Genomic DNA, 24815 nt, shown 5'->3' with positions numbered 1-24815 from the left:
GTAATGTCTCTTTTTAATTTTTATCAATTGCTAGAAATTTCAGGTGACCCCATTTGAACACCAGACGACTCCACGTGGGGTCACAACCCCAAGGTTGAGAAACACTGGTGTAGAGATTATTTCCAAAGCCATAAAAAAAAAAAAAAAAAAAAACAGCAGGAAACTGAGCAACTAAAATGCAAGTTAAAAGAGATGGAGACATCGGCACTTTTGACTACAGCACCCTGGTATTTTTTACAGTGCTGATTAAAACAGATTAAAAAAACCAATGATATAAAGTTATTAGGAACAAAGACTGACAAAGCCATTTAGTCATGTGTCCTCTGTAGGCTGTGACTAAAAGTGCACCTCTATGGTCTACAGGTACCCCTGAAGGTACAATTAAGGTTAAAATCACTTTAAAAATTCTCTAAAATTAGACAAAATTGCTATTATTAAATGGGGCAAAAAGCAATTCAAGAATCCAGCTAAATAACATGGATGACAACTCAAACTGTGGCTTCTATTCTACACTGACAGGCAAAATATACTGGGAACAATAGAGAGCTGCTGTGTACAAAGTGTCTTGTGGCTCAGTGGGTAATGCCATTATTCACAGAGCTACAAGAGGTCACTGCTCCGCTGGGAATAAACATGAGTCATATTGAGACACAAACAACTGACGGTGTTGTTACTGTGGACGAGGCAGGACTGGTCTTGTCTTCGTATCTGATTCAAATGCTCTTATGTATTCATACCAGTGGATGACTGAAGTGGAGCTACGTCACTGATCAGTGCTGAGCTTTACATCACACACAGACACTAAAGGTTACATTAGAATTTATTTGCTCTGCAACAGCACTTTGCATGACCATTCCACATAATGCACAAAGACTTTCTATGTCTAAGCAAATTTATGTGCTTTTGTGCTCAGGAGAAAAGTAACCAGTGGGATTAAATACATGTGGCCCTTCACACCATCTGGACACAAGGTCAAAGTTTCTTTCTGGTCCTGTCAGAGCACATCATTACAATGCATCAAAATCTGTCTGAATCAAGCTTTCTGCCACTTTACTGCTCCAACTCACACACCATTGCCTCCTATAATCTTTTTTAGAAATGTTTGTTTGTTTTTTTCCCAAGTTTTCTTCTGTGTACTGTGAACACTGCATTTTGGTAAAGGCAGCAAAAGCCTTGGGGTGAAGCTTGTAGAAGTGCTATTCAGTGAAGACAGGCAGAGGTGCACAATTTGAGACCTGAGGAAGAAAATGGCGAGAATGATTCAGAAGCTGAGTTAAGAAGAGTCAAAAGATTTGGATTAAAATGAGAATACACATAGAGAATGCTTCTGAACTGTGCAGTTAATTCTATAACTTTATTACCTGCAAATTGCTGACATTAATTTTAAAGACTGAATAGTGTTCTCATTTGAAATGACTATACAAGCTTTTGGCAGCTAAAATTCTGTGTTTGGCAAAGAATGTAAGTTAGAAAGAGAAGAGCAATAAGGGGAGTAATATTTATTTTAACTTGAATTTATGCACAGTAGTACAGCTCTTCAGTCTAGTCATGAGGGAGATGAAAGCCTCAGTAGACAAAAACAGCATGCCAACATATTAAACACCATAGGACACAAGCCAGCTGGGAAATTACAGACACAAACAGTGAGCAAAAAGGAAGAGATTAAGTCAGACCTGTGGTTCCACTTGAGGAATTACATGAACCTTTTGGACAAATGGGCAGATTCTTACAAACACCAGCCTGTCAGGCTATGAAGTGCTTTAGTTATAAAACAAGAACAGAACAAAATACAGAGCAAAGGTTGTTTTCTGCAGCTTTAAATTTGAGAAGACTAGGGAGTCAGAAATAAAGACAGAGATCACAGAGACTATAAAAATATATGGTCTGAATGATATTTCATAATTTTGAATCAAAGTGGTATATTTTCATGATAATGAACACTGGCACAAAATACCCAGGAGCCACTCTGCTGACATAACAGAGTCCTCAAATATCTAAAACATGTAACCTCACAATGACAGCTGAGATGTCCAAAAACATCTATGATTTCTGCATTCGGCATAACATTTGTTTACTTACAGTAAATAAGGGCTTAAATCTGATCTGATAAATCGGTAAGTTTGTGTAGTTTGTGGAGAACCACCCTGTGTTAGTCACAATGTGCTGGAGGGCCTAAAAAAACCCCCTATGAATAATTGAAGAAAGTTGCTCATAAAACTTCAGGTCAAACCATTAAAGGGGGCATGTGTTATATTTTCACCAGTAGCGGCTCATCAATAGAGGGCGCAAAAGCACCGCCCCACCTGTCTCACAGGAAGAAGACGATTGGAATCACATAAAATAATTTTACAAAAACGTTACTATTTACATTAAAATGCAATGCATGATACAGCCCATGAGTACTGTGTATAATCTGCATTATAGTGTAGTTTAAAAATGTTCTCGGCTGTTTAGTGAGCAGTCAAGTTATGTGTTTCCTGTTTGGGGCACAAAAAAAGTGCATCTGAGGCTGTCCGTTTACTATAATAATCTCTCATTATAAATGGCGCGTGTGCAGCAGCCCCCCCCCCAATACAAGAGATGGGAGAGCCTTGGGGCACAAAAAATTGCGCCCAAGCACCACCCACAGGAGTAAATGTCACATATCGAAAAGAATCAAGACCTTCCTCGGAAATACAATCAGAGAATAGGTTCATAGCTAATACTACTGACACCATGTACAAGTGGCTGGATACACTACTGGCTTCAACGCAGGAGGCTAGGGTTCAAGTCCCAGCACGAGTGGTAACAGTATTGCTTTAGCCCTTACATTGACTTTATTTTTTTTTCTATTTTTTTTTTTTTTATACCATGCAATCTACCTGCACTACCCTCATCCCTGGTCAAAATGTATTGGCCATACTATCAGTGGACACTTGTCAGGGACATGCTTGACTTTAACAATAAAGTTATAGAAAAATGTGCACATTTGAAGGATAGACAGGTGACATATATAAAATAAATATATATCAGACATATATAAAATAATGTAATTGTATTTTAATTGAAATTAGAATTTTTAAATAGTGGTGCATGTGCTTTGGTGTATTCTTATAGTGATATGTGGTTATAGTGAATCTGAAAACTGACTTGCATACTGTGCCTCACTAAAAAACAATTTCACCAGCTGCCATTGATTTTTACATTGAAATACTTTCAAATGAATTTAAATGATCAACACTGTTTTTATGTTAGAAGTCACTGCATTGTGTTGTTAGCATGCTAACAACACAAGTAACACATGTAGCTTCAGCACAAATTATCTCATAATACTACATTGTACCTCAGTAGGTTCCGTGTGTCACTGCAACACCCAGTCTGCACAATCTCACATGAGAAGAATAAGTAGTACTGACCTAGAGGGTGTATTATGACCTCTTGTCAATCATGTAGAAGGACACATAGTCTCTGAGAAAAACAGCAAACACAACAGTGCCTAAAGCTCTGACCATGTGACTATTATCCCAACCCACACAACCTGCTTAAAGCAAAACACCATTTTCTGCAGCAAAGAAAAGTGATAAAAATAGAAGCAAAGTTAATAGAGTTAAAATTGCTTCCAGCTTTTCATCACTAGAGACAGATCTGCAACAAGTCTGATGCTGGACAATATTTTGCTTCTAGACTGATAATTGGGTTTGTAACAATGGCCTGTAAATGTAACTAATTGTATACTAACATGGTTTATATACTGTATTTGCCAAGTTATCAAGTTATATCCACGATATAACTTTCTCATAAAACTAATGGCTGTACTCACTGTCATTCTATTAATAGTCTTGAATCTGGAATTTTGGACAAATTGAACAATTTGTTGTGTGAAACTTCAACTGCTTTAGATCAATGTCAGGAAAAATTCCCTGACTCACAGTTTGGGAACCATATACATGTGTTAGTGTCAATATTTATGGTCAAAAAAGTTACATGTTATATTATGTTATGTTCTGTTTAGCACTGTCAAAAGTAACACGTTAATGTGAATTAATCCATTATCATGATTAATCTGATTAAAGATTTCAATGCAATTAACCAATCTGCAGCGGAGAATGACTGAACATCTCTGGCAACTCATTTTGGGCAGTTTGTCCAAGTAGAGTTACCGTTGCGCAAGTGCAAATGGATAGTTGATCTGGTAGTGACAGGCAGCAAAACCAACCAATAAAGATGGAAGATGCTAAACAGCACGTTCACCCTCTTGAAGGGCAATTTGATTGCAAAAAAACCAAGACAGAACAGTTGTTTCAAGTTGTTTTGTTTCAAGTTGTTGTGTTGAAACTGCTGAGGGTGTACTGCTGAACATGTTAAGTGCATATATATTCCCTTCTTTCTTGGGTCTGTTTGCTCATGCGAAATGAAACGTGATTAATGTAGATTAAAAATGAAAGATATTTAATCATCATTAATCAAAATTAATCCTAGCAACCCTGTAATTAATCCGATTAAAAACTTTGATCATTTGACAGTACTATTTATATTATGTTCTATGATGTTTTGTTATATTATGTTATGTTGCGTTATATTACATTATACTATGCTATGCTGTCCTATGCTATGCTATGTTATGTTATATTACACTATGCTATGCTATGCCAATCCTCCTGAGCAGCCTATAAGACACGTTACAGCAACATATGTAACGCTTCTGACAAAGGCTACAGGAAGTAGCTGAAGCTAGTAAAGCTGGTAAACAAACAACTACCCCTGTCTGATAAATGAATTACCTACAATAGTTATGCTGTGCTACGTTGTGCTAAAAATCAGGTTAGAAATCTAGGGGTAATAATGGATTCAGACCTAAACTTTAACAGCCACATCAAACAATAACGGCTTACTGTCTAAACCAGACTTAGAGAGACTTACCCATGCATTTATCTCTAGCCGGTTAGACTACTGTAACGGCCTTCTCACTGGACTCTCTAAACGAGTTGTAAGACAGCTGCAGTACATCCAGAACGCTGCTGCTAGGGTCCTGACTTGAACCAGGAAGTACGACCACATTAATCCTGTGTTCAGGTCTCTGCACTGGCTTCCTGTATCTCAGAGAATAGACTTTAAAACAGTTCTGCTGGTCTAACCCCAAAGTACATCTCTAACATGTTATGTTGGTCCCTTATGAACCATCTCGGACCCTGAGAACCTCAGGGACTGGTCATTTGCCGGTGCCCAGAGTCAGGACTAAACACAGTGAAGTTGCGTTTCAGTTCCATGCAGCTAAACTCTGGATCGGTCTTCCTGATGACATGAGACAGGCCTCTACTCTGACAATGTTTAAGTCCAGGCTGAAAACGGCTCTGTTCAACTGTGCATAGAACAACTGAAAGGGTTCTATCTGCACTCTTCTCTTTTACTTTATTTTAATTATTATTTATATTTTATTGATTATGTTTTAATTGTAATTGGTTGTTTTTAACCTGTCTTTTCCTTTTTTGTAAAGCACTGTGAATTGCACTGTGTATGAATTGTGCTATACAAATAAACTTGCCTTGCCCTTGCCTTGCCTGTGGTATGCAATGCTATGTTATATTATGCTGTTATGGTTAAAAGGTCAAAGATCAAGGACTCGGTCATTTTCTAAATGTCATTATATGTGAAGATTTTGTGAACAGATTTGTTTCACATTGTATGTTTGTCCTTCACAATGCAAAAACAAGATGTTGAGCAAATTCATATACTCTGAAACAAGAAGAGTTAAGTTTAGGGCTCACCTGTCCTAGTCAAACTACATGGCAACAACACATGGGATGGTGAGCCAGCTGGTAAATGAAATAAACCAAATCCTGTCAGAAATGTGGAAACACGTCTCAGATAAGGTAAGGCTTTAAGTGTAGTTGTTGTGGAAAATACAGACTGTATCACACTGAGGATGCTTTCAAATGAATAAGATTTGGCTGTTGAATCATTTTAAAATTTGTTTTTATTTTCTGAAAATCAGGAAACCCATCAGCAGGGGTGTCAGTGATGATTTGGACTGGATTTGTAACTCCATCATAACATATTCTTGAACTGTTAAAAATTGTATCATCATCTATATATGACTGTACTGTCCTCACTGCAGCATAGTAAGTCCAATTAGACTGTGAGCTAAACTCTCATTCATGAAATGAAATGAAGTGTACATGAAATAAATGTACTAATGAACTTTACTGCCTGAAAGACAGTACAATGATGCATGCACTGACTATAATTAATCAAGATCTGCAGTAAGATCAAGCAGAGGTGATCTGTGGTCTGAAATATGCATGAGGAAAGAAGGTCCATTAAGAAAATTACAACCAAAAGATACACATACCAACCTTCAAATATATATTAAGGGCTTTTAGATAGTACTGTGGTTGTAGTTACTGGAGAAAAAAAAAAACATTCATTGTTGTGCTGAAGGGATCTAGTGGCCTTTTTTTGATGGACAAACCTTGCAATCATAGGTGGAAGCCCATCATCATATCAAATCATATCCAACCCACCCCATATCAGAAATCTCAGGCTAAAGTAAAGGTTGCATGTGGGGACTGAGCATGAGAGGACATTTTTTTTTCCAATCATTATCTCTGTGAATCCCGGGTGGTTGCTGGGGATGGTGTGTTGTTGTAAGGTGTTGAGCTGCTTTGGCGGAGGCTTGTGCTTTCCTGTTTAAAGTGTATCATTTAACATGAGGTTAAATGATACACGACAACTTTTACAAGTAAAAATTGAAGTAAAACAAATTACACTGTGTGCAATACCTCAGAGATTAAATGTGCTAAATCTTTCATGCTTTAATAATATGAAATGAAAAACAAATGACCACAGTGCTGGTCAGTTCATGTTTTCAATTTATATGATATAGTGTTGTTATTAAGGTTTATGTACATTTATACAATAGATTTATAAATATTCCACTGGAAAGAACCAGAAAAGTGAATGTATTGTTATAGAAGTAGATCTGGTGGCTCTGAGACAAACATTTGTTTTGAGTAAAACCCATTCTCTCATTAATTCTCAGAATTTCACATTCTGACCTAATCTTGGAAGCTACAGACAACCAGCATTTTTTTTAAATTAAATTTTTCTTTATTACTGAATCAAACTCAGTAAAATTTCACTTCTTTTACTCTGGAGGCATTTTACTTGTAGACCAGAGTTATTGCTGCAAATATGCATGTAAAGATATGCTTTACATCAGACTACAAACATTGTAAGTACCTGCTGCAAAAGAAATAAGTGACTAAACCATTTATGTTGTGCCAGTACAATTTTTAGATTTGGTTAGGCTTAGGTGAAAAAATGCTTTTTTGGGGGAACAGAGTGGGTTGATATTGCACTTTGTCAAGGTTACAGGACCTGTGTTGTCATAGTTGCAATGATAAACACACAGCTCAAGGTGATAGTGATGATTAAGAGAAGCAATCTTGACAATGGAAGCATTGATTCAATTGCTTTGTTGATCCAGTTTTCCCACAAGGCCTTTATCAACAGATGACCAGAATAAATGAATACTTTGCCCAGCAACAAAAGCAGCAGTGACTGACTGTGAAAAAATGCAAGCTGGCAAATCAATGGCTTCCTAAAGACAGCTAACAGGGTAGAAATCATCAATTCAGCACTGTCAGTAATTATTCTGCCTTCCACATTGTCTGAAAGTTGCTTATGGATATCTAATTTCTCAGTAAGGCAACATTAGTCAGCTTGATTCTGTGAGTCTTTCACTCCCACACAGGCAGGAAAATTTTAATATATTAGGCCAAAGACCTTCCTAGTATTCCCTGCTGCTGAGACGAGACAGACGAGGGAAAGGAGAGAGGGGCCAGGAGACAGAGGAGAGTGACTCAGATGTAATGACTCAACAACCAACTCCTCTCTCTGCTGACTGTCAGAGCACAGGTGGGAGGCAGCCAATAAATCTGTCGGTGCGTCAGCGACAGCCAGCCAGGCAGCGGGCAGCAGACATGTCGACAGGCTGGCAAACAGACGGGTATAAAGACAGACATACAGACTACTAGATTCAACGAGATGAGGGAGAAGACCTTATACATGTGTGCGCAACCATCTAATGGTGTGTTTCCATGGCAAAAACCTCAGCACGACCTCATTATTTCCCTTCCCAACATCATGAAAATAAAATGAACCATTTCCAGACAAAAAGACAGATTCAGGGTCAGGGCCAAATGTTCGACAGACAGGCAGCTGTTTTTAACCCTCTGGCTGTCAGTCGACAACTTGTCCAGTGCAGATTTTTGGTTTGTTGCTCCTAAAAGCCAGTGGGTGCCAAACAATAGACAACGGCCATCTACTGTATGTCCCTCAAATAGGAGCATAGTAGGAAATCTCTGGGTTTAGCTATATGTATTAATGTAGAGCTTTTTGAGCAGTGTTTTTAGTGTTATATCACATTTATCAACTTTAAAATGCATGGCAGAGCAATATTTAACACTTTCAGTGCCATGGGCCGATTAAATCGGCTTTACAAAAACAACCTGTAAAGTGCCACGGGCCGATCAGATCGGCTTTGGAGAACACGCCACATTTGTGTACAAACAAACCATCCACCCCCATTTCTTTCTCACATTTCGATGACGTTCTTTCTGTGTCCCCCTTTTGAGACCAAGCAGACGGGAATTTGAGGTCACGCGACCGAATAATATTTTTATATCTTTTTAATGTTTCTTATTCTCCGGTGTTTCATCAGAGGGAGCCCTCCATGCCGGGGGGCGGCTGTGGACTCCGGGGGCTGTGGCGCCTTCTCTCACTGGGGTCCGCTCCTTTCTGGTGGGTGGGGGTCCCAGTTGGCCCTCTCCCACTAGTTGGGATGCGGGGCTGTGTTGCTGGTGCCTGGTCGCCGGGGTCGGCGGCTGCCTCCTGGTGCAGATGGCTCCCTGAGACAGCGCCTCCTAAATTGATGTTTTACTTTTACTTGTATATTTTTGTTCTGGTCTACCCGTGCTCAGTCAGTCTTCTTAAGTATGTGTGAGCTTGTGGGTTTGCATGTATATGTGTGTGTGTGTGCGGGTGAGTGGGTGGGTGTGGGTGGGGGGCGGTACTGATTTTTAAACTGATATGTAAAGCACTTTGTGCTACAGTTTTTAATGTATGAAAAGTGCTATGTAAATAAAGATTATTATTATTATTATTATTATTATTATTATTATTATAAATTATGCAAATTACGATCAATAATGAATCGGCTGCGTCCGGTGCGTTTTGGATCTAATCAGCAATCGGTCGGATGTTACAGAGCGGTTTCCTGCAGGATTCTTCCAATATTATAAAAACGATGCGAAATACTGAAAAACGGCCAAATTCTGTGGCACTTTTAAGGCTTATTAGCCCCTTAACTGTCTGGCACTTAAAGAGTTAATGGTGCAGACTACAACTTTAAAATTACATTAGTTGAGATTTTTGTTTTAAAGCAAGAAACAAGCTTAAAATGTAAATAACATACAACAACTGTCCACATTATTAGCTATACCCTTCTAGTTTGTACAAGGTGTACCTAATAATAAGTAACAAGGTGTATAAATAGGAATACAAAGAGGAACATGTCTGAAAACAAAATTATTATTATCAATCTTATCTTATCTTATCTTACCTAAAGTGCTACCCCAATTACCTTTTCCTGACACATGTTTTAGCTGCATGGATTAATGGAGATTAATAGTAAAATTCATTACATTGATGAATAGCATCTCTGTTTTATGAGGGGGAATTACACACTTCTTGTTCCATGGTGAGGTTAATAAAGCACATGAATGGTGGATAAACATGTACACCATCTTTGTTTGTTTACCCAAGCCCACAATCATAAAATTTTTGCTAAATTACAAATGCAAGCAGATGTAGTAAATGTCACTGAGTATTGCTGATATGTTAATTGTCAGATATGTTAATGGACGCTTCCCTCTTGAATTGAAACAATCAACTTGTAGGTTTTAGCTCAAAGAGACTAAAAGCTTTGCTCAACTGAGGGAAACTGTAGTCATCATCCTCTGTGGGTTTGTCACTAAGAGTCATACTTTACATTGCATCTTGGTCAAATTTTCCAAAAAGTTTAGTGGCTGAACAATATGTTTTGTCATGTCAGACACAGATCGTGAGTAATCAAAAGGACAGATAAACTAAACTACTGGTATACATTTACAAGAAATAATAGTGATATATTATTACATCTTTTATAAATAAATAAATAAATAAATAAATAAATATGTATACAGGGTGGGGAAGCAAAATTTACAATGAACATTTAGTTGTTTTTTCTCAGCAGGCACTACGTCAATTGTTTTGAAACCAAACATATATTGATGTCATAATCATACCTAACACTATTATCCATACCTTTTCAGAAACTTTTGCCCATATGAGTAATCAGGAAAGCAAACGTCAAAGAGTGTGTGATTTGCTGAATGCACTCGTCACACCAAAGGAGATTTCAAAAATAGTTGGAGTGTCCATAAAGACTGTTTATAATGTAAAGAAGAGAATGACTATGAGCAAAACTGTTATGAGAAAGTCTGGAAGATACTACTAAAGAAGAATGGGAGAAGTTGTCACCCGAATATCTGAGGAACACTTGCACAAGTTTCAAGAAGCGTGTGAAGGCAGTTATTGAGAAAGAAGGACACATAGAATAAAAACATTTTCTATTATGTAAATTTTCTTGTGGCAAATAAATTCTCATGACTTTCAATAAACTAATTGGTCATACACTGTCTTTCAATCCCTGCCTCAAAATATTGTAAATTATGCTTCTCCACCCTGTACATATATATATATATATATATATATATATATATATATATATATATATATATATATATATATATATATATATATATATATATACATACACACATACATACATATATACATATATATATATACACATACATACATATATACATACATATACATATGTGTGTGTGTGTGTGTGTGTATATATATATATATATACACACACACACACACACACACACACACACACACACACACACACACACACCACATATACTGAAACATAACATTATTTTAAGAGTCAGATATCATATTTAAAACTGCTGGCTAAGGATAATTCTAAATACTGTAATATAATATAACATATAATATAAACACTGCATCCAACACATGCAGAACATAATGTTTATTACATATTGTAAAAAAATTCAGCATTCCAGAAGAGACCAAAGACAACCGTAAATGAAAAGCACATTACTGTAAAACACTCAAAAATCTTGTACATCTTCAAATCAAAGTGATGACAGATTCATTCTGCCTCAGCATCATGTCTTTGTGCAGCATCTGTCCAGTGGACTTCATCCACATCACAGGCCAGCCCTTTCCAGGCAATAGGTGAAAAACCCTCTGGTGTGTCAGATCCAGCCTTAACAACACTCCATACTTACATCAACAGAGACCATCTCCATTGGTTCTAAAAGATGTTCCCTGGTATGTGGGTTCAGTCATAGACCTTCCACTGCCATGCAGAGAAACATTCTTCTTTTGGGTTGATGAAAGGGCTGTATGGTGGAAGGCAAACATTTGTGAAACTCTGGTTGATACTGAACCACTCCAGTATCTGGACATTGTCTCAAACTACAGCACTCTGAACGAGGCACGAGAGATGTGGCGTTCGCTGATGAGTCGAGTCTTTTGAATGGCTCTTTTAAGTGAACGATAAGAACTGATTCGTTGCGAGCCGTTCGTTTACGAGCCGTTCTTATATTCAGATTACCCACACTACCTTCATGCTTCTCCTGTGTGCCCCATGAGTCTGAGTTGTCCACGCTGCCTTCACCTGAACGACTAATGACATCAGGCTAATGACGTTCATTTTGTCTTTTGTTTATGTAATTATACTTCTCTTTTTTCTTTTGTTCGGACAAGGTATAGTTTTTTAGATGTTACCTCCTTGACAGTTTCGACTGTGACTCCAGTCTTTGTCAGAAGCGTCATCCGACGTGCTGCTGACGTGTCATTCAGCAGCTGGTCAGCTCGACAGACCAATCAGAGCCCGTCGAGCCAACCGTGCCTCCTCCACTTTGGGTGGTCTCTGGAGGAGGGAATCCCAGGTGTGTGAGAGGGTGTACGCCCCCTCGTCCCAGTTGATGGTTCCGCTTGCCCGCTTCCTGATCTCTATTGCCTCCTTGATCCAACGTTTGAGTTTGTTTGTTTCAGATGTTATTATTGTGCCCTTATCCCAGTCCATGATATGGTTGTGTCTTCTGCAGTGATCTGTGATTGCTGATTTTAAGTTCTCCTGTTCAGCTTTTTTCTGAAAAAACCCAAACAGGCTCTGATTGGTCCGTTGAGCTGACCAGCTGATAAATGACACGTCTGCAGCATGTCGGATGACGCTTCTGAGGAAGACTGGAGTCACAGTCGAAACTGTCAAGCAGGTAACATCTAAAAAACTATACCTTGTCTGAACAAAAGAAAAAAGAGAAGTATGACCAATGACATCTCCGAGTTTGAGTTGTCCGCAGCACACCCCATTCACTTGATCGCAGCAATGTGAGCAGCTAATTTAGGGGAGGAGTTATCAGTGAGTCTGACTGACTGGACTGTATCAGGGAGGAGCAACTGAAAAAAAGAGGAGATGCGAGATTAACTGGAGGAGCATCTTCTTCCTATAAATGCAAATATGCACTTATGTGGTGGAAAAGCTGGGCCCTGGTGGACCCCAGCCTCACCAAAGTCATGGTATGAAGTACCTGTCTGCTGTTGTACTCTATGCAACTGGCCCGTGAAACACGCTCAAAAATCTGTTTCCTTTTACATATTTGAAGGTTTTTCAAAAAAGTAATGCAATAATTACTTTCCCTGGTAACTAATTACATTTATGAAGGAGTAATTCTGTTACTAATTCAATTACTTTTTGGGGAAAGTCATTAGTAACTATAACTATTTACTTTTTAAAAGTAATTTGCCCAACACTGCAGTTAAAACTATTTTAACTGATAATTGCAGATTCTCAAATATGAATATTTTCTAGTTTTGTTCCTCTTCTATTAGAGACAATATCTTTGTGTGGTGGATCAAACAAAAACTTTGTAGACACCATTTGTAGACTCTGAGAAACACTTTTTCACCATTTCATCACCTATGTGTTGTTTAGCTCACACATATATCTCCGTGGGGGGTCCCAGACCTCGGTTGTAAAGCTGAAAGGGCTGAAGTCTACTGGCTGCTGCAGACATTCAGTTCTGCAGCTGCCTCATTCTCAAACCACTGAGCAGACTTGTTGAGCTCAGAGAGAGGACCTGTTGTTAAGCAGCCAGACAATGCAAAATCAGCTCTGTTCAAGTTTTTTTTTTAAGTAAAACAACCACAAACAGTGACAACAGTAACTGATGGATGGTTCACTGAAGTTTTCTAGAGGAACATTACTTTAATACAGATTCTATCCATTCAGTCTACTAAAATGCCTCTTTTCTTCTTTTTATCTGTAGGGAGTGGAATCACTGTGATCTCAGGCAAAGCGATCAAGTCAGATCCACAGCTGCCAGCTGGATGTGCTCACACCTCTTTCTCTGTCCAAACCCCACTCAGCATCTGATGAAAAAGTCTCTGGAAGCAAACTAAGAGCTTTTTAACTGTGCTGTTTATTTAGTAAAAGACATCGTCATCAAGTATCTAACTGCTGACATAAAAAACTAGGTTAATCAGATTAGGATTTTGCATTCTTGTAAGAAATATAGTTTCTTCTTCCAAATTTGGACTATCGGATAAATGTTTAGTAATTTCTCCATTCCGTTTGTGCATCATAATCTTTGCTCTTACACAAACAGCTATGAGTGTAGAGCTGACCTCAGCTGTATTATACTTGGTGTGGATTAACTCAAACTTGAAGTAGAGGTGGGTTTCTCAACCTTTTTTGAACCAAGCCCCACTAATGACATTATCAGCCTACTAGCGCCACAGCTGCCCCCCAAACACAAATTTACATGCGGGACACACACACATACACACACACACACACACACACACTGTTGTGATGTACAAAAGTAGTCGCTAACACACCTGCACGTATGCACGATGATGTCACTCACTACCCCCCCATGTGCTTGCGGCCCCTCTGGTTGAGAGCCACTTAAGTAGAGCATACGCAGTATAAACATTCTCAGAATATAGGCCTAATGGAGGTGCTATTGATCCTAATAAAATATTTTATGTCACTGAAAATTCAACCCAAATTTGGATGCATGCTGGAATTGAGCATCTCTTCCTGTGTTCTGGTTCAATTTCACATGTGCGAACACTTTGTAGGCCAGTAAAGTGTCATTTACTTCCATGAGCATTTTATCCCTGTAGGGCCATTAATGATAACAAAGGACTAATTTAAACTCACACTTCCAGCAACAGACAAAGCTGACCTTTGTAACAGCGAGCTGGAGTCCTCCAAGCCAATATCTGTTTCAGCTGCTGCAGGTTTAATTAGCAGTCTCTATTTAATCTGTGTGCCATTTACTCTATGACCATGAGGAGAGTGAGGTGACACTGGGAAAAACTGACAGGAAGTCTGACTAAAATAAATGGGATCATGATGCTGTTGGTATTTATATTTTCAATGACACACTTTCAAAGTATTGAATCAGTACTTTTGTCTATTTCATATTCACTACTATGCAAAAGTCTCATGCTTATGTTAGCTTGGTAATTTTTTGCAACATTGTAATAAGCCTTGGTCTTTCAACGGCCTCTATGTGTAAAACTCAGTATTTTGTGTGACCTACATTTGGATTTAGAAGATCTTAAACTCTTTTAGGTTTACTGTCTGGAAATTTTCCTATAACCTTGTCCTGTATGATATTAAGGTTCGTTCAGAAAATCCCAGAGATTTTTTTTGAAGTTGGGCTGTATTTTATTGTTTTCTCTGTCCACATGACACATATAGCTTCTATGATAGAATTTTTTTTTTTTTTTAAATATACTTTTGTTCCTTATATGGACGACACGGTGGTGCAGTGGTTAGCACTCGTGCGTCACAGCAAGAAGGTCCTGGGTTAGATTCCAACACCAGTCGACGGGGGATGGGACCTTTCTGTGTGGAGTTTGCATGTTCTCCCTGTGTCTGCGTGGGTTTCCTCCCACCATCCAAAGACATGCACTAATAAGTTAATTGGTTAATCTAAATTGCCCATAGGTGTGAATGTGAGAGTGATTGTTTGTCTCTATATGTCAGCCCTGCGATGAACTGGCGACTTGTCCAGGGTGTACCCTGCCTTCGCACCTATGTAGCTGGGATAGGCTCCAAGCGACTCCCGTGACCCTAGTGAGGATAAAGTGGGTTCAGAAAATGAATATATATATATATATATATATACATATACACATATATATATATAAAAATATATATAAATAATGGTCTTTTCTGTACATTCCAGTTGTCTATAGAGTGGTGTAAAAAAGTGGGTAATCACTTTTTGACATAGGGCCATGTAGGTTTTGAATTTTTTTCCCTTAATAATGAACATCTTCAATTAAAAAAATTGCATTTTGTGTTTACTTGTGTTATCTTTGTCTAATTAAATGTTTTTTTGGTGATCTGAAACATTTAAGTGTGACAAACATATCTATATCTAGATATCTAGATATAGATAGATAGATAGATAGATAGATAGATAGATAGATAGATAGATAGATAGATAGATAGATAGATAGATAGATAGATAGATATGTGCACTGCATACTTTATTACTGTTTGTATACATTTTAGTAACAGCTAAAGATGTTACTAACACACAACTTCACGTTGATCCTGGTGTAATCTGCATCATAATAAGCATCCATGTGAAACAACAGCCGAACCAGTGTTTAGCAGCAGTGGAAATTAAGGAAACAAAGCTTCGATTCAGGAAATTTGTAATGGAAAAAAATTTTTATTGATTGGAGTTGGTTAATCAGTTAATCATTTCAGCTGTACCTTCATCCATCCACCCAATGTTTTTAGTCCTTTCACTGCAACAATTTAGGAGACAGGAAGTGAACTGACAACTTACAGTGCATTACTGTTCACTAAGCCATAATTTCTGACTTTGACTTCTGAAAAAAATCTAAAACACAAAAATAAACACAAAAAACACCTCCATAAATCAATACTATGTACTTCACTGTCTTCACAAGATAGTTTTAGCAATTGTTTTCTAACTTGTGTAATACATTTAGAAACTAGTGTTGAATTTCAACACACTTTTTGTGCTTTAACGTAGTTCACATTGGTCTCTGTGTTGGACTGGGAACATGTGATTTGTTGATTGCATTTCAAAGATGATGGTATTGTGCAGTTTGAACACTACCGCAAAGCCTTAGAGACGTACTGAAGAACAGGGGAGTGGGTGAAAGGATTTTTGCAGAAAAAAACAACCTAAGCCCTCTATAAAGAAATGAGCACACAAGCTATTTATTGTGATTGATGGAGGTGACAGTCCTAAGCATCCATTTCCCAGTTCACCGCACACTCTAACACAGACATACAAGTGCACATAAACCTTACACATTAAGCCTTTTCATACATTTTCTTATGGCCTTCAAGCTGCAACCCACTTTTACAAAATTTCATTCACGCCAACATATTTTTCAAAAATAGGTTAAGTATTTTGGAAGAAAATGCATTCACATACTTTCATCACTGCATTCAGAGCCCATTACTTTATTAATAAACTGAGTGAACAACACAACTGTACAACTGTGATGCACACAAAACAAGTAAAACAGATGTTTTCACTCATTTAATGAAAAGTGTGTTTCAGTTTAGTTCAGTTTTGATATTTTAATTTACACATCACATTCTTGGGATTTAATTGCTTATTTTTATTATCAGGTGCAGAACATCTTCCCAACAGCTAATGATATAAAGTGTACCATCGTATTGTATTTGTACATTTGTATTTGTGTTTTCTACATACTTTTAGACTTATCCAAAGCATATGATACAGTTGATCATCACATCCTTATTGCAAAATTACAGAAATATGGATTTGATGATGTTGCCTTGACATGGCTACAGGATTATCTAAATGATAGAGAACAGTATGTATTATTCAATAAGTATAATTCAAATAGAGCTAAGATAATGTGTGGGGTTCCTCAGGGTTCAATTCTTGGGCCTCTCCTTTTTTTGATTTAAATGAATGATCTCCCTATGGTATGTAAAAATGTCTTGCCTCTTTTGTTTGCTGATGACACATGTTTGATTATATCACATGAAAATTTCAATACACTGATTAGAGAAGCAAATGAAGAACTATCATCTGTTTCTAGATGGTTTCAGATGAATAAATGCTCTCTCAATACCCAAAAATCAACAAATCTGAAATGCACCAGTTGAAAAAGCTAGAATTAGATTACATTATGTTGTGTTAATCATGTGAGTCCTATCCCAGTGAGTTATTTAGTAGTTGATTTAGGATATGTTAACAGATCTGGGAAAAATGGAAATTCCTGGAGCTCGGGGTACCTACATGCAATATTATAAAGTAAATGGACCTGCCTTTTGGGGATGAGAAGTTAGGAAGTTAAATCCATTCCTGAAAATGTGACACATTAAAAGGGTTTACCTTACGAGACCAGTCTTACCTTGATCAAAGAGTCCATGAGGGAAAATGCAATATTTGTTGACTTAAAAAAAATACATTCGACCAACTGATTGACATAAGAACCAGCTGAAGCATCCAAACTGCCAGCGCTCAGTGTGTTTTCTGATTCTCAAATGCTCTTAATCTCTTGTGACAAAAAGAATTCCTTCTTCTCGTTGACTCCTGGAGGGGCTGACATAATCCATATGTGAGCATGCAATGGGAAGGCATTAATAGTGTGCGTTCCATGCAAAAGGATGATTCAATCTCGTCTCTTGCCCTGAGACACAGAGTAAATGAGGCCTGTCTTTTTTCCAGCTAATCACTCTGACTGGAGTTCATGACAGCCTGAAGTGCAGACTGCAGCGCCGCATTGATTAAATCCCCTACACTATTCCAGAATTACTTAAGATAATTATCAAACTCATTTTAATTTTCTATCTCCATCTATCATTTCAGTCCAAGAGCAGCTTTCACACAGAGTATTTGACCGCTGAGCTCACTATTTAATCAAACTAAAGCAGCCTTTGTATTCTGTTTACTGGGAGGTTTCTAACACAAACACGACAGATCCATACTGAACTGTTGTTTTTCACTATATAAAGCCTCTCTGAACCTGTGCATTTGTCTGTTTTGTTGAGGAGGTGACACCTGGTGTTCACACTAACAGTTGAGGAGGAGAGATTGTCATTTCCTACTGATCCTCCATTCACACAGCAGTAGGAATCCTACAGTGTAATTTGCTACCATCTGCTACCACCAGGGTGCATTTTATAGCACGACGGATGTTGAAATTAGGTTGTATAACATCACATGGGATGACACTGTGGTCTTTCCATCTCATTAGAATGACTTTCAGTATGATTATGTGTTTTATTCTAACTGCTGTAAGATGTTTTCCACACAACACCTGTGACTTAGCAAGAATTATTCTGCATGTTCTCTGAAACATGGGGTTATTGGAAAAATTATGAACTATTCCAAAATCTTATCCATGTCCTCTGAAGCCACACAGTGCATATTTTATAAATGACTGTACATCAGTAATCAGAGAACCAGTTTTTTCAGGATTTCTACCAGTGGCTTGCACTTGATGCTTTGTTGTGATGTACACTGAGAAAACAGAATATATTAAAAGGCACATACTTTCAGTGCACCACTTTATTTAGAATACAAGCTGAATACCATACACTAAACACAGAATTCAACAGAAAGTTATCCAAAGCACTTGAAGAGGCTTTCAGGGGATGTGTAGTCTTTTCTGCACTCAGAAATGTTAAGGAGGACAGAGCTAAAAACAACTTCACTATTCTGTAAAAAATTAAGTGTGCCATATGAAATCTATACTTCAGGAGTCATCATCACATTTTTCTTTGGAGACACCTATTGTGAGTGAAATTAATATCTAGCCAAGAATTATTTTTAATGGACAAAGTGATAGGATACTGATTTTAGCATTTACTTATTAAAAATACTAGAGTTAAATAATGTGAAATTGCTCACAGCCATACTTGGGGACTTGCCATACAGGAATACTGTGGAATTTGCTGAAAAATATTTAACTAGAAATGTGATTTTCAACAGTACATGTTAAAATTTGCTATTGTTTTGATTTTAATATATAATTATTAAAAATGTGTGGTGACATCAAACATATAACAATAACAAAATAACAAGCTAAGTTTATGTAGTTAAACAGAGGGGACCAAACATTCAAGGCCATTTCAGTATAGACTTGAGAATTTATGAGGTGCAGTTTGAATGCACCATGTAATCTGTGTGTGTCAAACTCGACAATTCCACAATGAAATCAAATGTAACTGCTTTTGCCTACTTTTTTTTAACTGTTTTTTTGTGGAAAAAGCTTGAAGCGGGTTGGGTCGGATTCTTCAAAATAATAACATGCATTTAATAGAAATGATTTATAGCCTTTAGCATACACATCTAGAGTAGAAATTTCAAGTTCACTCCAATTCATTGGTTTTGGGATTTTTTTCAGTACCACAAGGTTCCTCACAAGTTGTTCATATTCTGTGTCCTAGTTGTGAGCCGTGGGCCACCAGTTGAAAAGTGCTAGAACTGCCTTCTTTTACATTTTTCTAAGGTGCTAAAACACTAAACCCCATTCTCTGAACCAAATTCTCAATGGCCTAAATGCAGTTTTCAAATCAAACACTCTTATGGCACAACCTTAAGCTGATTCTCGTACTTAGACATAGTTTTCACACCTGTAACACACTTATTTCAAATGATGTGATCAAACCAACTATACATGATATAAGCCAGTTCAGAGTGCACCAGACACCAGCTCTGGATGGAAACAACTTGAGAGGCAGCGGATTTTAGATTAGCAATTACTGTTTGCGACAAAGTTAGTAAGGGTGAGTGTTTTACCTTGCTGACATGTTTTGACTACATCACCCTTTCTAACTTTGTTGCAAAGAAGAATTGCTAATCTAATATAAGAAAATGACAAAATGAACATAATCAACCTACTACGAGGTAGAGGATTTTGTCTCTGTTGTGGTTTGGGACAATGTCCAGATACGGGAGTGGTTCAACATCAACCAGTGTTTCATAAATGTTTGCCTTCCACCATACAGCCCTTTCCTAAATCCTATAGGAGAATGTTTGTCTGCATGGCAGTGGAAGGTCTAAGACTGAACCCATATAACAGGGAAAATCTTTTAGAACCAATGGAGATGGTCTGTGGTAATGTAAGTATGGAGTGTTGTTAAAGTTGGATCTGACACCAGAGGGTTTATCGCCCATGGCCTGGAAAGGGACATTATAGCCTGTGATGTGGATGAAGACCTCAAAGACATGATGCTGAGGCAGAATGAATCTGTCATTAGTTTGATTTGAAGATGTATAAGATTTTTGAGTGTTTTAAAGTAATTTGCTTTTCTTTTACAGTTTTTTTTTGGTCATTTAAGAAATGCTAAATGTATTTACAATATGTTATCAACATTATATTATGCATGCACAGGATGGAGTGTTTTCCATTTTACTGTGTAGTGTGCAAGGGCGGACCTACTAGGGTGGCATAGGGTGGCAAATGCCACCTTAAAACAAAGCCTTGCCACCCTGGCTGCCACCCCAGCTGGCAACTTGGAAATCAAGAAATAGTTATAACAAATCGGACATTTCCGAGTACAAAGCTCTGATGTCTGAGTTCATTGAATGCAGCACGAGGAAACGACAGCTCCCTAGAGTGCTTTGTTTTGAAACTGAGTGGCATGAAGTGAGGAAGGAGCTGCAAGGACAAAAGGCAGCAGCAAAGCCTCCTGAGAGAGCTTTGATTTGAAACTGAGTGGCGCGAAGTGAGGAGGGAGCCGCAAGAACAGAAGGCAGCAGTATAAAAGGAAAAAGGTAAAAACTAATTTACTACATCCTATTTCTTCTTATCCTGGTACCGGAACAAAATTCCAATATTCCAGCTTCATAGTAGCCTACCATAGCGTTGTAAAAACGTCAGTCTTATTCACCCACGTCTGCATACCTTTATCTTTTGCCCGTTTCTCTAATTCTTTTTCTAAATTGGACACCTGAAAAACCCACAGGTGAACGGTCCCCCCCCCCTTCTCTCACCTTTTCTGTGCGCGCACGGCACGGCACGGCACGGCACCATCACAGCAAGCAGGGGCACCTGCACAACGGGGGGGGGCGCTATTGTGCCAGTTCCTTGGCACACCGTGATAGATGGACTCAATGTTTTTTTAAGAGCTTGTGGCGCGGGGCCCCTCATGAAATACCGCCTTGGGCGATTTCCCACTTTGCCCATATGAGAAACCACCACTGATGCCTATGAATGTTCAGTGGTGGTAGGAGGGGCACTTTGGCGACACACTTCTGTCAGCCTGCCCCAGGGCAGCTGTGGATACAAACTTAGTTTATCTCCACCAGAGTATGAATGTGAGAGTGAATGAATAACGGATCAATAATGTAAAGTGCTTCGGGTACCTTGAAAAGCGCTAGAGAAATCGAATCCATTATTATTATTAAGCAGAGGAGGAAAAACGGTGCATATGGCGAGAAAAGCTGTTATACCTTTTATGTTATGTTATTTGTATATTTGGATAACCCTAACCCTGTATTACCCTGTGTATTTGGTATTTGGACTGAACACTAGCTAACGCTAGAGTAGCTGCTGATTATGCATAACATTTGTGGATAAATAACATTACAGCAATACCTTGAAATACCATGAAAAGATGAATAACTGTATTTTACACCAATTATTGACATGTATTGATATGATTAGTGGATCACCAGGTATTAAACAGTTTAGATCAGTAGATGGTTTAGGTCGATGATGGATGTTTGGGTTTTTATGGGTTTAGACGTAAAACTGTTTGTGACCCAACATGGTCAAAATATTTTTTTGGAATGCTTTTATTTCCTGTAGTGAGTTCACAATGTGTGGTGACTTATTCCCAATACAACCTGTCTTGCATGAGTTTGATTGACTAGGAAAATGTAAGATGTTGGTTTTCCTGAGGTCACTTTGGACTTTGTCTGCATTTTTTAAATAAAAATAGGAGCCATTGGCCTTATATATTTTGTACACACTGCATTTCCACACTGGGAAACATGTTTTAAGTTACATATACAGTCTTGTGAATGGAAAGCACCTGAGTGGAAGTTATATTCTTCTGTCTGTCTATTTCTTAAACTAATTCAGTACATAGACTTCTGCCATATGTTGCCCCCGCCCAAAATTTGACTGCCCCCCTCTGGCCACCCTATTAATATTTTTCTAGATCCGCTCCAGGTAGTGTGTAATGACTGCTCTGCAGAGTTTACATGTTGCCTGGTTTGTGTATGATCTGAAAGCAGTGTTTGTTTTTGAGTACAGGTAAAATAGTTTTGAGGCAATTGTTTGCTTTTCCAAGAAGAGTGAGAGATTTTTGAATGTAGTTTGAATTCTGGGTTTTATGTTTCCATTTTTGAGAAAAGGGGTGCAACTTTGAAAAAATGTGTCAGTGATTGTGAAAAACTGTAATATGCTCATGTATGATTAAAGCACACATATTTCTTCCAACATACAAGGCACACAATAAGCATTTCCTCCATTCTGCCTTCTGTGCCTGGCTGGATGCCTAATATCTAATAGCAGTACTGGTATTCATCACATAGAGTGCAGCAAAGCATTATTCAACACAGTGACAAAATGTCAAAAAGTTTCTAATATATGTGCAGAGAGAAGGAATGAGGTGAAATAAAACTGCAACTCAAATGAATAACAATTTCAGCAAAAGTTAAACTGTGCTATTCATGTGGCACCATTTAAATGTAATGAAAGTCACAGTGAAGTATGAATGCATAGAGATACTTCTGACACAGGAAAAAGATGCACTGGTAAATGCAGAGCTCCACACAGTCTGATTTTTATCTCCGACTGTGTATGAGAGTGAAAAAAATAAAAAGCTGACCATCAGTGGATTTTTCCATGGCATCCAAAGGGGCAGCAGATGATGACACACTGGTGACACACTGAGATCTTAACGAAAACAGACACACACACACACACACACACACACACACACACACACTGTACGACAGTCAGTCACTCACCAGGCCTGGGGTTTCCTCTTGAGCAGGCCCTGTCTCCTCCACTGCGAGTGGGGGCTGAGATGGTAGGTCAGCTGACGGCAAACCTTCTCCATTGCCCCAAGAGAGTCGCCCTCCTGGTGGACACACAAGCGCACACACTATCAGCCGATTTACAGAGGACGATAGTGGTGGTGGTGAGAACAAATAAGACAACAACTCTAGAGGACCCACTGTTAAACTGAAAAAGCCAGTAGACATCAGTTATTGCAGTGTTGACTGACAATAGTAAAAAGAAGGATCTCTTCACTGCTGTAAAATGAGTGTAGATCTCTCAGCAAAGATTTCTTCCACACTTTCAGATGGTACAATATTCTGATGCATTTGGACGACATGTCTGGAAAACATTAAGAGACCACCCCAAATTTCCATAGGCGAACCCCATTAAAAACCTCTGGAATGAGACCAAGAAAAAGTGAAATGGTCATAAAGCATCAAACAAAGCTAAACGTTGTGCAGGGAGTGATATTAAGCAGCCACTGGCAATATGAAGAACTGGAGAACACCAAGGAGGAGAGACAAAAGCTGACTGAAAATGCCAGCTGTTTCACCAAACACTAATTTCTGAACTGAAACTGAACAGATTGTGATGTTTAAATATCTGTGGTATTTAGTAGTGAAATGTTATATTGGAGATCCTTTCTATTTGGACCAAAGTGTACATATAATTTTTTATGAGTCTATTTTCAGATACTGATATTTTTTTCCTGTCCTGCAGCTTTAATGAACTCATTTAGGGTGACACAGTACAATATGTCCAGGGGTAACAGATGAAAAATAGCCTTTTGACTAATTCTGGCATATTTACAGCAATGTTGATAATTGTCCACTGTCCCTATCAAACAAACCAATAAAACATAAAACAAATAAAATGGGAAGTGAGTGAATAGAAAAAAAAGAACCATGTGTTCTTCTTTCTTGATAATTTTTTAAATCTTTTTTATGGTTACAAAAGATGCTAAAATGGTTTGTATTTGAATATTGTCCAATTAGAAACATGCATTCAAGTAAATATCTTGTAGATTAGATTATTACTTCTTTATTGTAATAATAATGCAAATTATAAAATTATCCACATACAAGCAACAGTTAGAGATGTAGGCTGACTGAATAATTCAAATAATTCAGTGACACAACCTGCACACTACTATTCAATTATATGTTCAAGTACAAGTAGGAAGGACTCTTGCCTACTCCAGGAACGACCCCACAAATGGGTCAAATGACAGTGTATGTACTATGTGGTGACAAACCCAGTACAAACATCCTCATCTCAAGTACATTCTTCTCAACCATTTACAATCCTTGTACTATTATCTAAAGTGTGGATTCAAGGAAAGGAATTTTAATGTAATGGTTCAGTTTCACAGTTCCTGCAGTTTCAGTTCTGTCAGTAAAAACTAAACTAAACTAAACTAAACTAAACTAATCTCCAAATCAGACGCACGCTAATAGCTATACACGATAAAACATGGCAGGTGAATGGAGTTAACATGTAGCTAGTTTAGAGACTTCCATTTTTGGGGATAGCAAATTTAATTTAATTGATAGACACCTTGTTGCATCTTCATTAATAGCATTATTTGTCAGTTTCTGCATCTGCTTCCACTGCGCCGTTATTGT

At 37.9% G+C, this 24815-nt stretch overlaps 1 protein-coding gene across 2 annotated transcripts in view; it reads right to left on the bottom strand.

The window, feature by feature from the left end:
• lrrc75a (leucine rich repeat containing 75A) overlaps positions 1-24815 on the bottom strand; it is a 136941-nt gene that overhangs the window by 38302 nt on the left and 73824 nt on the right. For both annotated transcript variants that reach the window (XM_030152524.1, XM_030152525.1), the window contains one exon: positions 23157-23269. In XM_030152524.1, coding sequence (XP_030008384.1) covers positions 23157-23269 — 113 coding nt within the window. The remainder of the gene's footprint in view (positions 1-23156; positions 23270-24815) is intronic.

Source organism: Sphaeramia orbicularis, chromosome 13 (assembly GCF_902148855.1).
Source record: "Sphaeramia orbicularis chromosome 13, fSphaOr1.1, whole genome shotgun sequence".
Lineage (NCBI taxonomy): Eukaryota > Metazoa > Chordata > Actinopteri > Kurtiformes > Apogonidae > Sphaeramia > Sphaeramia orbicularis.
Note: the sequence above shows the minus strand (reverse complement) of the source record. Positions and strands in the feature narration are given on the sequence as shown.